The 14,217-nt window shown below is 37.3% G+C and overlaps 1 protein-coding gene across 1 annotated transcript in view; it reads left to right on the top strand.

The window, feature by feature from the left end:
• Positions 1-1,832: 1,832 nt before the first annotated feature.
• The window catches only part of LOC132032192 (ARF guanine-nucleotide exchange factor GNL1-like), a 13,721-nt gene continuing 1,336 nt past the window's right edge, over positions 1,833-14,217 (top strand). Inside the window, exons 1-2 of the mRNA XM_059421961.1 lie at positions 1,833-2,666; positions 13,161-14,213. Coding sequence (XP_059277944.1) covers positions 1,938-2,666; positions 13,161-14,213 — 1,782 coding nt within the window. The 5' untranslated portion in view covers positions 1,833-1,937. The remainder of the gene's footprint in view (positions 2,667-13,160; positions 14,214-14,217) is intronic.

Here is a 14,217-nt window from a genome sequence, read left to right as displayed (position 1 = left end):
TGAATTTCGAGTCATTTTTCCTTGTTTTTGTTGTTGTTGCCAGTGGCGCAGCCAGGATATTCACTAAGGGGGTTCAAACTATGAAAAAGTATAACACACGAAGAAGCCAAAGGGTTCAACGTCTACTATATATGAATAAAAAAATAATTTTAATCATGTATAAACAATGTAATTTTCCGCTGAAGGGGGTTAGGATGAACCCACATGGCCCTTCCTCCCTCCGCTCCTGGTTGTTGCTATTTGCGCTTTTGGGATGGTTTTATTTGTTTCAGGATGTTGGGGTTCTTGTGGTGGTGGTGGGGTTTCTTTGTACTGAATTATACGAATCAATTATACCTCAATTACAAGCTAGTTGCAGTCAGTTATACAATCTTCTATATTCATTTGGCTCAAATGGTGCTCGTTTATGATAACCATTTAGGAGAGAAGTTCTATATTGACTGCAAAATGCTGAAGGCAAAGCTGAATCTTAATATTTCTAAGGATGCAAAGATATAAGGGAGGACAAAGTTCTTCACAGAATGATCTGGTAAATGAATGTGATATAGCATTTGTGTTTGTGCTCCTTTTTAACTTATCTTGTTTTTCCAGTTGTTGCGTCAAAGAAAGTCTTTTTTTTTTAATCAGGAAGAAAGATAAGCATATAAGAGATAGAAAGAGAGAAGAGAGTAATTTTGACATTTGAAAGAGGCAGAGACTTGGAAACTTGGATGCCTAGAAGAAATTAAACGGTTTTGAATGATTTATAGGATGACAACATTATGATTGGAATACCCTTAAATCACCTATAATATTTGACAACATTGTAATTATGGTGTATATTTACTTTGGAAACAGCCTCTCTACCTGCAAAGGTAGGGGTAAGGTATGCGTACACTCTACCCTCCCCAGACCCCACTTGTGGGATTACACTAGGTATGTTGTTGTTGTTGTTGTTTATTTACTTTGGAAGAATCCTCTTAGTGCTGTAAAGGAATTCTTTGTTCAAAAACTATTAACTTTATGTATTAAAGATGTTAGCTTCAGTACTTGGGACAAAATTTATTAAATTTTAATTATTTACTTGTAGAAAATTAACTTTTAGAGAGTCCACTATACAATCGATTAGCTAAACATTTAGCTCTTTCTTTGAGACAATGCATACTAGTATGTAAAGGGATCCAAAACTTCAACGTGTAACTTTCTTTGGTGCTTTTTGTGCGGTATTGAAGTTGTATGCTGTAGATGATAACAAGTCCCTCTTGCATGTATGTGTAATCCCCTAATGTTTATCACCACATATGTGGGTTTTAGTTTGTGTTTAAGCATCAAAATATGAGATTTAACATTTTAGTTGCATTGTAAGAAGCTAATCCATGAGTATGCTGCTATAGCTATGAAGAAGCCCAGTTATTTGCTTCGTCTTCAATAAAATGAATATAGATTGACTCATTTTAGTACGGATGTAGAATATCTCTTGTCATTCTTTTCCCTACATTTTCTCTTTTAGTCAAATATAATAGTAGAGCACAATTTGAAAATGGTTCTAGTCTGTCTCACTCAGTTTCCTGATCTCTCTCTTTTGAAGGAATTAGGTGCTTCATCTACTAGCTATCGCTTGGTAATTATGCATTTTGCCCTTAAGAAGGCACTTCATAATTACCTTGGTTTGTTTTTGGTTGTCTTCTTAATGCATCCCAGTTTTCTGCTAATAACTCTCAGCTTTTTAATCTTTTAAGGATATCTCAGTCGTTTGTCAGTGTGAATGAAATGTAGATAGTTGCTTTTTGGTACATCACTAATTGTTTTACTTGTCTTTATCTGCTTATAACTGTTGACTGTCTTATATTAAACCCATTTGTTGCTGCTCAGGGAATGATTAGCAAGATGCTGCTTGATTTGTGCTGTAACCTTTTGATTCTTTTACAATTCAAGTAAACTGAATTAAAAGTTAAATCATGATGGGGTGCCTTGATGATGTCAATACTCCATTTTCAGAGCCCATGGGTTGTACCTTAAAGCCTTTCAAAGGTGCCTTAGCATGTATGGTGAATTCAGAAATTGGTGCTGTTTTGGCCGTTATGAGGAGAAATGTAAGGTGGGGATTTCGCTATGCTGCTGATGATGATCAACTAGAGCATCCTCTCATCCATTCTTTCAAGGAATTACGAAAAAATATCTTCTCATGGCAACATCATTGGAACAGAGTTGATCCACTCCTATATCTTCAGCCTTTCTTGGATGTGATTCAATCTGATGAAACTGGTGCACCAATAACCGGTGTTGCATTGTCATCTGTCTACAAATTCTTAACCCTTGAAATAATTGATTCAGCTATCATGAATGTGGAGAAAGCTTTGCATCAGATAGTTGAGACCGTGACAAGCTGCCGCTTTGAAGTGACTGATCCTGCCTCTGAGGAAGTGGTGCTGATGAAGATACTTCAGGTTCTTTTGGCTTGCATGAAAAGTAAGGCATCAGCAAATTTGAGTAATCATCTTGTGTGCAACATTGTAAACACCTGCTTTCGACTTGTTCATCAAGCTAGTGCCAAAAGTGAACTGCTGCAGAGAATAGCAAGACATGCAATGCATGAATTGGTGAGACATATTTTCTCCCACCTGCCTTACATTGACAGCAAAGCACATGAATTTCATCAGCAAAGCAGATTGCGTGCTGACCCAGAGGTAATTGGGACTCTATTTATGTTGTTACGTTTACATTTTTGATCTTTTTTATGTTTTCTTTGAATGAGACCATAGCCACATGTACTAGTGATTCTTGGCCAAAAAACTTGTTAAATGTTCAGTTTAAATTCAAAAATCAATATTAGGATTGAAATTGGCCTTTTGAGTTGAGCCTATGGTGATTCTTATCCAAGCCTTGTTAACTTTTGTCCTCATTCACAATTGGTTAGAGCTTGAATATGGCTTACAATCAGCTCATAGATGCATTTGGGGCTAGGCCAATTACTGAAATCTGACTTAGTTCGAAGTATTCATTATTTTTGCCATAATCTTGTCTAAATCTAAATTTCTGATGTAATTGCTTTATTTAACTTGCAAAATTATGGTTTCCTTAAAGCATAAACTTTGTTCGTACCCATAAACAATGTCTCTTGAACATGCAGAAGTGCTGGTAACCAACCCAGCTTAACCAGATAACTGTTCGAGAAGTCCTTGAATGACAGCACTTGTCTCTTGTAATTTTAGAATTTTAGTTTTTTAGTACCCATGTGGGATATTTACGACATGATGGTTAGTTCAGAGTCCATTGTTGTTGTCATGAAGTAGTTAGCTCCCCATGGATTGTTGGCTTGATGGGAATTGGATTGATAGATGATAGGAATGTACAACAACGATGCACACTTTAGTCATCTTCCATTTACTTATTTATCTAAAAGATGGCCTACACTTGTTATTGCTGAATGAATATCCAAATTAATTCAGTATGATCATCCAATGTCATCTCAAAATTGATACTTCAGAATTAATTAGGCATCATTCTCCCTTTTCTAGTGTCTACCAAATCTACGGGTTTCCCACTTAATTATATTCTTTCACCCTCCTTGGTATTCTTGATAATTTAGTTGCTTCTTTGACAAATGGTAATTAGCAATGATATACTCCATCTTTCCTAAGTTATATGACACTTTTTCCATCTTGAGACATCCCTCTATATAGGCACCATTTTATTTCCTTACAAATTTAATCTTAAATTAGATAAATTTTGAACTATGATGTGATATTTTGACTATGAATTACCTTTTTCAATGATTACTTGATATTTTCTTCTGGTATCACTATATAATACATCAGTCAAATTTAACATCCTAACCTTCTTTTCCAAGCTAATAGTATAAAAATGGGATGCAGGGAATACTTTGCTTATAAGTGTTTAGATACTTCATTTAGCGTGCCTTCTCCCCCTCCCCCTTTCTCTCTCCCTATGTGTGTGTTTGTCATACTCAATATATTTTGTCATACTCCTTCTGTAATACTTTAAGAGACTTCATATTTCTTGTAAAAGCGACTATATGACAACTGTTTTAACAAGAATGCTTAGTACTCTTCACTTTTTCTTTGTTTTGTGTATTGTATTGACAACTTTTTTGTTGCATATAATTATTTAATATGTTGCAATGGGTTATTCAACAACAACATACCCAGTGAAATCCCACAAATGTTGCAATGGGTTATTAATAATTTAATTTGTTTTTCTGTATTAATGTAGATTTCTGGATATTTTTATATTTTTTTCTTCACATTCTGTACAACTTTATAATGTTTAGTTTACCAAATAATAATGACAAGGTGGACAACATATAGTCGACCACTTCTATATTTGTTCTTGTAAAGTGATAGTCATGAACTCATGATCTTTGGAAAAAAGACCGAAAAGAAAAACCATTATATGATTCTTCAAATAACAGATTTTCTCCTTTTCTTATGTCAATATGACTCAAACATCTGTCATTTTAATCTCCTAATTCTTTTTTTTCATTTTAATTTTTCCATATCCATCTAATTTTCCTTTAAAATTCTTTCTGTTTTCTTACAGATAATTCCTACCAAACTTTTGCAGGAACAACATTTTAACTTCCATAGTTTTTCTCTTATTTTTCGTTTATATGTTCTTTTCTTGGGTCTGAGTACTTTTCTAGTACGTTAAAATTAACCATGCGTCAAAGATCAATATCTGGCAAACTAAGCTCAAGATGACTTTTTGCTTTTTGGGTCATCTTAGGTCTCAAAGTAGTTTTCATTTTTTTCCTACTCTTTCTGTCCCAATTTATGAGGCGGTGTTTGATTGGCCATGGAGTTTAAGAAAGGAAGACTTTTAAAATTTGCGGTTTACAACAAACCATAGATATCTGTTGTTTTTTAACAAAGAAACGTAGGAAATAACAGAGAAAAAATACTGAGAGAAAAATATACTGCAATGTAGTCAAAGGGAATTATATTATTTAGCTATGTTTAGCTCTGCATTTATAGGAAAAAAAAAAAGATAATCATAAACTAGCCTAAAATATCTCTGCAGAGTATATCTTTAACTAACCAACCTAGCCTAGAATATCTCTGCAGAATATATTTCTAACTAACTAATTACTAACAGTAAAACAAAATTTATTCAAAAGCAGTAAAACAAAGTTACTGCAGTCCAAAAGCAAATATTCTAACACTCCTCCTTGGTTTTGGAACTGCAAACTCTAGACTTGGCTGGAATTGACTTCGTGAACAAATCTGCCAATTCATCTTTGGTCTTGCAGTTTTCTGGCATGTGTTCATCTTCTGTTGGATTAAATGAGAAGTTTTTACCCCTCATTTTAACTCGTAAAATCTCCTGCTTAGTGGCATCAAAGATTCGACAGTACTTGTCATCGAATAACAATTTAAATCCTTTTTCCACTAGCTGGCCAACACTTAACAGATTTTGATCAATATCAGGCACGTAAAGAACATCTGAAATTATTTTTGTACCTGAACCTGTTTTGATTGCAATAGTCCCTTTTCCTTTTGCAGGAATATAGTCACCATTCCCGATTCTGACTTTCTTGTTTTCCATTGACATAAATTCTTTAAAATTATTTCTGTCATATGTCATGTGGTTTGTACAACCACTGTCAATCATCCAAAAATCAGATTTATTGGTTGAAAAATATGTTGCCACAAACAAGTGGTCTTTTTCTTCTTCATTGGCGACTTGTGCATCTGCTTCATATTTTGGAGATTTGTTTTTGCAAATCACTGCTTCTTGACCAAGTTGGTTGCAGATCTTGCACTGTGCATCTGGCCTCTTCCAACATTTAAATGGAGGATGACCTTTTTTGCCACAATGCTAGCAAGGTGGGTAATTTTTCTTTGAATTATCAGCCTTGCTTTGAATCTTGTGGTTGGCTATCGAGGCTCCTTCAGCCATACCATCTTGCCTCATAAGCCTCCTTTGCTCTTGTGCCTGCAATGTATTTAGCAATTCTGCCAAAGTAATCTTGGATAGATCTTTTGTGTTTTCCAAGGCAGTTATGGATACTTCGTATCTTTCAGGCACCGTAACAAGAATTTTTTCAACGATTCCTGAGTCTTTAAACTTAGTGCCAAGCAACCTTACCTTGTTAACAATGCCAAGAAGCCAGTCTAGGTACTCTTTGACGGTCTCAGATTCCTTCATCTTTTGCCATTCGAATCCTTTATTAAATTCAACACCTTTATGCCTCGTATTCTTTTATCTCCTGTGTATTCTTCCTTCAGATAATCCCAAATTTCTTTTGCTGTTTTGAGAGCCATAACTCTCGTGAAAATCGTTGCAGACACACCAGCAAACAAAGTTGCTTTCACCTTTGATTTTTTTATTTTCTTTTCTTTTTGGCTTTTGATCTGGGCCAGGGTGGGATTATTTGGCAGCGGAAGAACATCATAATCCTCTTCCACGGCCTTGCAAAGATCTAAAGCCTCAAGATAAGTCTCCATTCTTACTGCCCATAGATGATAATTTTCACCATCAAAGACAGGAGGAGCTATTTCAGAAAAGCTATTTGAGAAAAGCTATTTTCATAATCCATCTTACTCACAGGTCCCTCAAGAAAATGGTTCTAGATACCAATTGTTGGTTTTTAACAAAGAAACGTACAAAATAACAGAGAAAAAATATTGAGAGAAAAATATACTGCAATGCAATCAAAGGGAATTATATTATTTAGCTATGTTTAGCTCTGTATTTATAGGAAAAAAATCAATAAAAAGATAATCATAAACTAGCCTAAAATATCTCTGCAGAGTATATCTTTAACTAACCAACTTAGCCTAGAATATATCTGCATAATATATTTCTAACTAACTAATTACTAACAGTAAAACAAAGTTACTGCAGTCCAAAAGCAAATATTCTAACAATATCTTTATGCCTATAAATTATCTCATTAGGGGTAAAATGGGAAGATTAAAGGAAAATTGTTTCTAGATAAGGAAGTATGACGTTCTCTTTTAGACATATTAAAAAGGAAAGTATGACACATAAATTAGGACAGGGAAAGTAATATTTTTGTAATGGTATCAATATTTTTCCTGCATTGTCTTCCGTTTTTTTATTTTTTATTTATACTCCCTGCAGGTGTTTGATTGGGCACTAGTTTAAGAAAAAAAGGAAGGTTTTTGAAACTTGTGGTCTAAAATATTCTGTGGCTATAAATCACTTCATTTAGGGCGAAATTGAAAGTTTGAAGTCAAATTGTTACTTAATATGGAAAGATGTCATTCTTTTTGGGTCTGATTAAAAAGGAAAGAGTGTCACATAAATTGTTACAGAGGAAGTACATCCTTTTGTCGATCAGTTTGCATAAACTTGGCGATGATGATTTGTCGTTATATATGCTTTGAGAAAAATCAATTGTTGTTAAATATTTATTCCAAGTTTTGAAAATGGCTTATAAGTTTGTTATTATAAAACAAATCTTTTGATATATGTGATTGCCTTTTCTTCTATGTGCACAAGGATAACTCCCCTTGTCACATTCTTCCTGTCATTGATTGATGTTTCCTTGTTAAATGTCTATTCTTCATGTAATTGATTGGCTTTTCTGCTCTAGGATTTTGACCTACAGATTCTGTTAGAATTGAGTTACTTTTTTGCATCAGTAAAGCTACTAAATCCACATTTTAAAGATGATTTTATTCAAAATGCTTATAGTTTTGATTGCTAATTATTTAAATATTAATCCGTAACATTTTTAAAATCAAAGTCAATTATTCTGCATGTCCCTGGACCTTTTTCCCACCCCTCTTTCAACTTAGCTTTAAGATATGTATATATTGACATTGCTAATATTTTCTTCCTTTCTAGACCTGAACAGAATTAGTTGTTTAACCAAACGCTCTCGGCGCACGTTTAGCAAGGATCTACTAACGTACACCAGACGCTGCCATGGCAAGAGGTAGACGGAAAAAACCTCCACCGCCAGATCCTGACCCTCCCACACCTAAAATAACGGCTACACGTATTGTCACGCTAGAATCTGGTCTCCCCCAATCATTACCCCCAATTCAATTTGGTCAATGGTTGGTGGGAAGGGGCAGTGCTCCGACTGTCTTCCACCACCCGCCTAGTGGAGCTCAAGTGAAGCAGAACCCTAAGGGGCTTGTCGAGCACAAGCTACCAGAGAAGAAACATACAGCACCACCCACGAAGCAGCTGAATGAGTCTTGAGCAACAAGTAGAGGCAGCTTCCAAAACTGTGAGGAAGCTCACTTTCTCAGCAGCTTCAACGGGTATTAAGGACCATGAGCAAGAACAACAATTCGTTAAGCCCCCATCACTGAAGGAAATCCTGTTAGGCAATCGTTCCCTCCAACAAGGTAAGAAACTCGACTATTTTCCACCTATAGTTAAGGATGGGGTAAAGATAGTGAGACTAAACCCAGCGGAGGTACGAGAACAAAGAGAAAAATGGCAAGATGCACTGATAGGATATGTGGTGGGTGGTAATCCCCTGTTCAAAGATATGCTGAGATATGTGTATGGGGTCTGGAATTTTGTTGAAACACCACACGTTTACCTTCACACTGATAGTTACTTCATTTATCGATTTGAATCTGAAGAGGAGAAAAATATGGTACTAGATAATGGTCCCTATACTTACAACAACAGACCTCTGATTGTAAGACAATGGGATCCAAATTTCCAAATCAGTGAAGCAACAACCAGGCTGCTACCTATTTGGGTTATTTTTCCTAGTTTGCCAATTGACTACTGGGCAACAGAAAATCTAGGTCGAATAGCGAGTTGCTTGGGCAAGCCAATTTGCACAGATAAACTTACAGCTCAAGGTGAAAGAGTGTCTTATGCACGTATGTTAATCGAGATGGATGTGACAATCCCATTTCCTGATTCTATACACATAGACTCTCCTGGTTATAAGGTTATTGAGCAAAGGGTTGACTATGATTGGCAACCCAAGTATTGTGCAACTTGCCTTCAAATAGATCAACACACTGATAAATGCACTGCTAAAGCCTCAGAACAAGCAAAAAATGAGGGGAAGAGAGCAGGAAATAAGCACAGGAGGAAGCCAAGACAAGAGTGGCAGTCTAAGTAAGATGAACTAAGGCCTGAAACAGTAGTTCAACAGCCTGTAAATGCAAGCAAGGAGCACCAGATAGAGGGCCAACAAGCCAAGGCACCTGATATTGCACCTACAGTTCAGGAACAAGAGAAAAGGAAACAAAGAGGGAAGCAAATAGTGCACCAAACTCAACCAGATAAGCCTGAGACACAAGTAACCATCACAAATATTGAGAAGCACCTTAAACTCAACAGGAACAAGGCTCTCACAATTCCAGGCTGTGAAGATAATGTTAAAGGAACTGATAGGGGCAGCCAAGTCCTACTGCAACACCCATGATATTCTGCTCTTTGAATGTAAGGGGGCTTAACCAGCCCTACAAGCAAAAGGCTCTTAAAACCTTTTTGCTTAAGAATAAAGTTGACTTAATAGGATATGTAGAAACCAAAGTTAGAGTTCACAAAGTTGAAAAAATAAAGAGGAATCTGGGTACTGATTGGGAGGTGTTCACTGATTATCCAGCAGTTCCATATGGAAGGATTTGGGTATGTTGGAAGCATCAACATGTTAGAGTACAGATACTTCATTCAGATCCCCAAGTGGTACATTGCTCTGTCACTGACTTAGGATCTCAATTTAAATGCTTGATGACCTTTGTCTATGGGTATAACACTGTTCCTGAGCGAGCAGACATCTGGAGACAGTTGAGAACTATACAAGCAGGGGTAAATGAACCTTGGGTGGTGCTGGGGGATTTTAACACTGTTCTATCAGTCCATGACAGGATAAATGGACAGCCAGCACACACTTATGAGACAACTGACTTTCAAAGCTGCATTGAAGATACAGGGTTGGGGCAATTAACTAGAAGAGGCTGCTAGTATTCATGGAGCAACAAGAGGGATGCAGATTCTAAAGTCTATAGCCTTATAGACTGGATTTTTGGAAATGACCTGTGGTTTATAAAGTATAGTAGCCTGACAGCACACTATCTTACCCCAGAGTGTTCTGATCACTCTCCTATACTTGTCAGAACTGAAGTAGAAAAACAAGCCCTCCCCAGACCATTCAGACTATACAACACACCCTTGCAACAACAATCCTTTCAAGAATTAGTCCACACTACTTGGAAGAAGAATATCCCTGGTTACACCATGTATAGAATCCGGAGGAAACTGCAACTTATTGAGAAAGGGGCATCACAAATGATCAAAGAAATGAATAGCATTGATAGGAAGATTGAGGAATTACAGGAGACACTAACCAATGCACAGATGCAACTGAGCACTGATATGTTTACCTCTCAACTTATTGAGGCTGAAAGACAGGCTTTAGCTCAGCTACAGAAGTGGTCACAAATACAGGAAAAAGTGCTCAGACAAAAATCTAGAGTCAGTTGGATTGCTTATGGGGACTCTAATACAAAGTATTTCCATGCTTATTTGAAAGCAAGGCAGGCCAGAAATAGAGATTCCTCTATCTGCAACACCCAAGGTAATATTCTAACAGATAGTTCAGCAGCGCAGTTGGAGTTTGTCACTTTTTCACAAACCTGTTGGGCACCAAAGCAGATGAACTACCATGTATTGATATGAACATAGCTAGAGATGGCCCTTGCTTGACCATGGAACAGCATAGACAGCTAAATGAGGAGTTTACAAGGGAAGAGATAACTAGTGCACTAAAAAGTCTTCCACCAGACAAATCACCAGGAATAGATGGGTTTCCAGCAGAATTCTTCAAACACTATTGGGAGGTGATTGGTGAAGATGTAATAGAGGCTGTACTTGAATTCTTCACCACCGGGAAGTTGCTCAAAAGTATTAACACAACTACAATCACATTAGTACCTAAAGTTGCAAACCCCACTTATGTGAAGGAGTTCCGGCCAATAGCCTGTTGTACTACAATATATAAGCTAATTGCAAAAATGCTGACTGCTAGACTAAAGTTAGTGGTTGACTACATAGTGGGTCCCTCTCAGTCTGCATTTATCGAGGGTAGAAGTATACTTGATAATGTGGTTGTTGCTTATGAAATTGTCAAAAGTTATTCCTACAAGAATGTGTCACCTAGATGCTTAATCAAGATAGACATCAGGAAAGCCTACGACTCAGTGGAATGGACTTTTTTGCAAATGGTTCTTCATGAATTTGGCTTCCCAGTTAGGATTGTCTCATTAATAATGGAGTGTGTCACAACAATACAGCACTCCCTAATCCTGAATGGGGGACTCACTCCTCAGTGTCAAGCTAAAAAAGGGCGGCGACAAGGTGATCCCATGTCATCATACTTGTTTGTACTGGCCATGGAATACCTCAACAGATCTCTTAAACAACTCAGACACAACCCAAATTTCAATTACCACCCCAGATGTGAGAGAATGCAAGTGGTTCATATATGTTTTGCGGATGATTTGCTATTATGCTGTAGGGCTGATCAGGGATACATCCAGTTGATGCTTAAGGCATTTACACACTTTTCACAGGTCTCGGGACTGCATGCTAATCTGGAGAAAAGCTCCATATACTTGGCAGGTGGGCCCCAAGCGTTTAAAGATCAGATAATTGCTGAAATGCAGTTTACAGCATGGGGAGATGCCATTTAAATATTTGGGAGTTCCCTTGTCTTCAACGAAACTCAGTATCCAGTAGTGTATGCCCCTAGTGGAAAAAATGGTTGCCAGAATCAAATGTTGGACCAACAAGTTGCTTTCTTATAGTGGCAGATTGCAACTTATTAAGAGTGTTCTCTTTGAAATGCAAACCTATTGGGCACAGGTCTTTCTATTGCCTAAAAAGATTACTGAGCTAGTCACAAGTGTGTGTAGGACTTTCCTTTGGACTGGAACTGCTGCACTTTCAAAGAAGGCACTTGTAGCTTGGGAAAGACTCTGTTTGCCTAGGTCTGCTGGAGGATTGAATATTATAGATGTATATGACTGGAACAGAGCAGCTATTTGCAAGCTACTCTGGGCAATTGCTGCCAGAAAAGAAACTTTGTGGGTCCATGCTTTCTACATAAAATCCCAAAACATAGATGATATGATGAGTCCTAAACAGGCTAGTTGGATTGTAAGGAAGATTATTGATGCAAGAGACTGGTTTGACAATGGAGACATACTTACAGAGCTGACTAAATTCTGCAAGAAAGGAAAATTTAGCATCAAAGTGGCGTATCAAGCATTTATTCCCCAATGTCCCAAGGTACTATGGAAGAGCATCACTATGGGGAATGGCATAATCCCTAGGCATCAGTTTATCACTTGGCTGGCTACAGTTGACAGATTATCCAAATGGGGCATTCAAGTAGCTAAAGAGCGTGTGCTATGTGACTTAGGCACAGAGGAAACACTAGCTCACCTTCTCTTTGACTGCAGGTACTTTAGCCATGTTTGGAATGCACTGCTGAGATGGTTTGCGATTGCTAGACACTCTACTAGCTGGAATACAGAAGTTACATGGTTGGCCCAAAGAGTGAAGAGTGCAAGACCAAAGGCTGAGATATTAAGATTCTTGTTCAATGCAACAGTCTATCATGTTTGGCTGGAAAGAAATGCCAGGAGATTCCAAGGAACTCAACGACCCAGTGGAGATAGACTGAAGGAGATTGTTGTCCAATTACATGTTAAGGGCAATCAGCAAGGAAAATGGAAGCAAGTGTTAACAACTCTCAATAGTTATCCAGTCTAGAGGACTTATATATTTCTTATGCAATGTAGTCAGGTTCCTTAGACTAGAGTGTTTATGTAGTAATTATGAGGTCTAGTTCTAGTGTTTATATGAACTAGCAGCTGTACAAAGTTCCATTTTGGTTGAATAAAATTTCCAGTTTCGACCAAAAAAAAACAAAAAAAAAGAATTAGTTGTTTTTCTCTTAAAGATACATGCATGTAGTGATTCACAAGAATTTCTTTTTTCCTATTTAGTTGTTTTGATTCAGAACTAAAGAGATCTCCAAGAGTTATTTCTTTTCTATTTATTATAGCCTTTGATTGAAGCATTATTTAGTGTGCACAAAATGGAAGAAATAGAAGAGACATGTTTATATTGCAAAGCTTTGACCCTTAAATCACTGAAAGTGGAGGCCAGTATACCCTTCTTTATCGTCACTTACTTTTGTGCAGGCAGGCGAAAAACATCATGACAATGGTTGTGTTAGTGCAGAATCCACTGGTAAGTCAGCATCGGTTGCAGTTCCTTCCAGTGCGTCGTCAGTCAGCACTAGGGATGAAACAACAGATGAGAAAACTCAAAAGGAGGAGATTACTGGTAATAGAGAAAACCCTATGATGGATCCATATGGGGTCCCCTGCATGGTGGAGATATTTCATTTCCTATGTTCTCTTCTGAATGTGATGGAGTCCATTGAAATTGGTTCTAGATCCAACCCCATAGCATATGATGAAGATGTTCCCTTGTTTGCACTGGGTTTAATTAATTCAGCCATAGAAGTAAGTGGTGCTTCTTCTGGAAATCATCCTGAGTTATTGGCTCTAATACAGAAGGACTTATTCCACAATCTGATGCGCTTTGGCTTGTCTATGAGTCCTTTAATTCTTTCAACGGTCTGTAGCATTGTTCTAAATCTGTATCATCATATGCGTATTAAGTTAAAGCTACAGCTTGAAGCTTTCTTCTCTGGTGTGTTATTGAGGATTGCCCAAAGCAAGCATGGAGCTTCTTATCAACAGCAAGAGGTTGCCATAGAAACGCTTGTTGACTTCTGCAGGCAGCCCATGTTCATGCCTGAGATGTATGCTAATTTTGATTGTGACATATCTTGCAGTAATGTATTTGAAGACCTTGCAAACCTGTTATCCAAAAGTTCCTTTCCGGTTGACATCCCACTTTCAGCTTTAAATACGCTTGCCTTGGATGGTCTAATTGCTATGATACAGGGTATGGCCGAGAGAATAAGCCAGGATTCATTTGTTTCTGAACAAGCTTCAATAGATCTGGGTGAATATAGACCATTTTGGACAGAGATATGCAAGGACTACAGTGATCCTAATCATTGGGTTCCATTTGTTCGTAAGATGAAGTTCATAAAGAGGAAATTGTTGATCGGAGTTGATCACTTTAACCGAGATCCAAAGAAGGGTATGGAGTTTCTCCAAGGAGTTCATTTGTTACCTGAGAAACGTGAGCCAAGAAGTGTAGCATGCTTTTTCAGGTATATGA

This window comes from Lycium ferocissimum, chromosome 2, assembly GCF_029784015.1.
Source record: "Lycium ferocissimum isolate CSIRO_LF1 chromosome 2, AGI_CSIRO_Lferr_CH_V1, whole genome shotgun sequence".
Classification (NCBI taxonomy): Eukaryota; Viridiplantae; Streptophyta; class Magnoliopsida; order Solanales; family Solanaceae; genus Lycium; species Lycium ferocissimum.
Note: the sequence above shows the minus strand (reverse complement) of the source record. Positions and strands in the feature narration are given on the sequence as shown.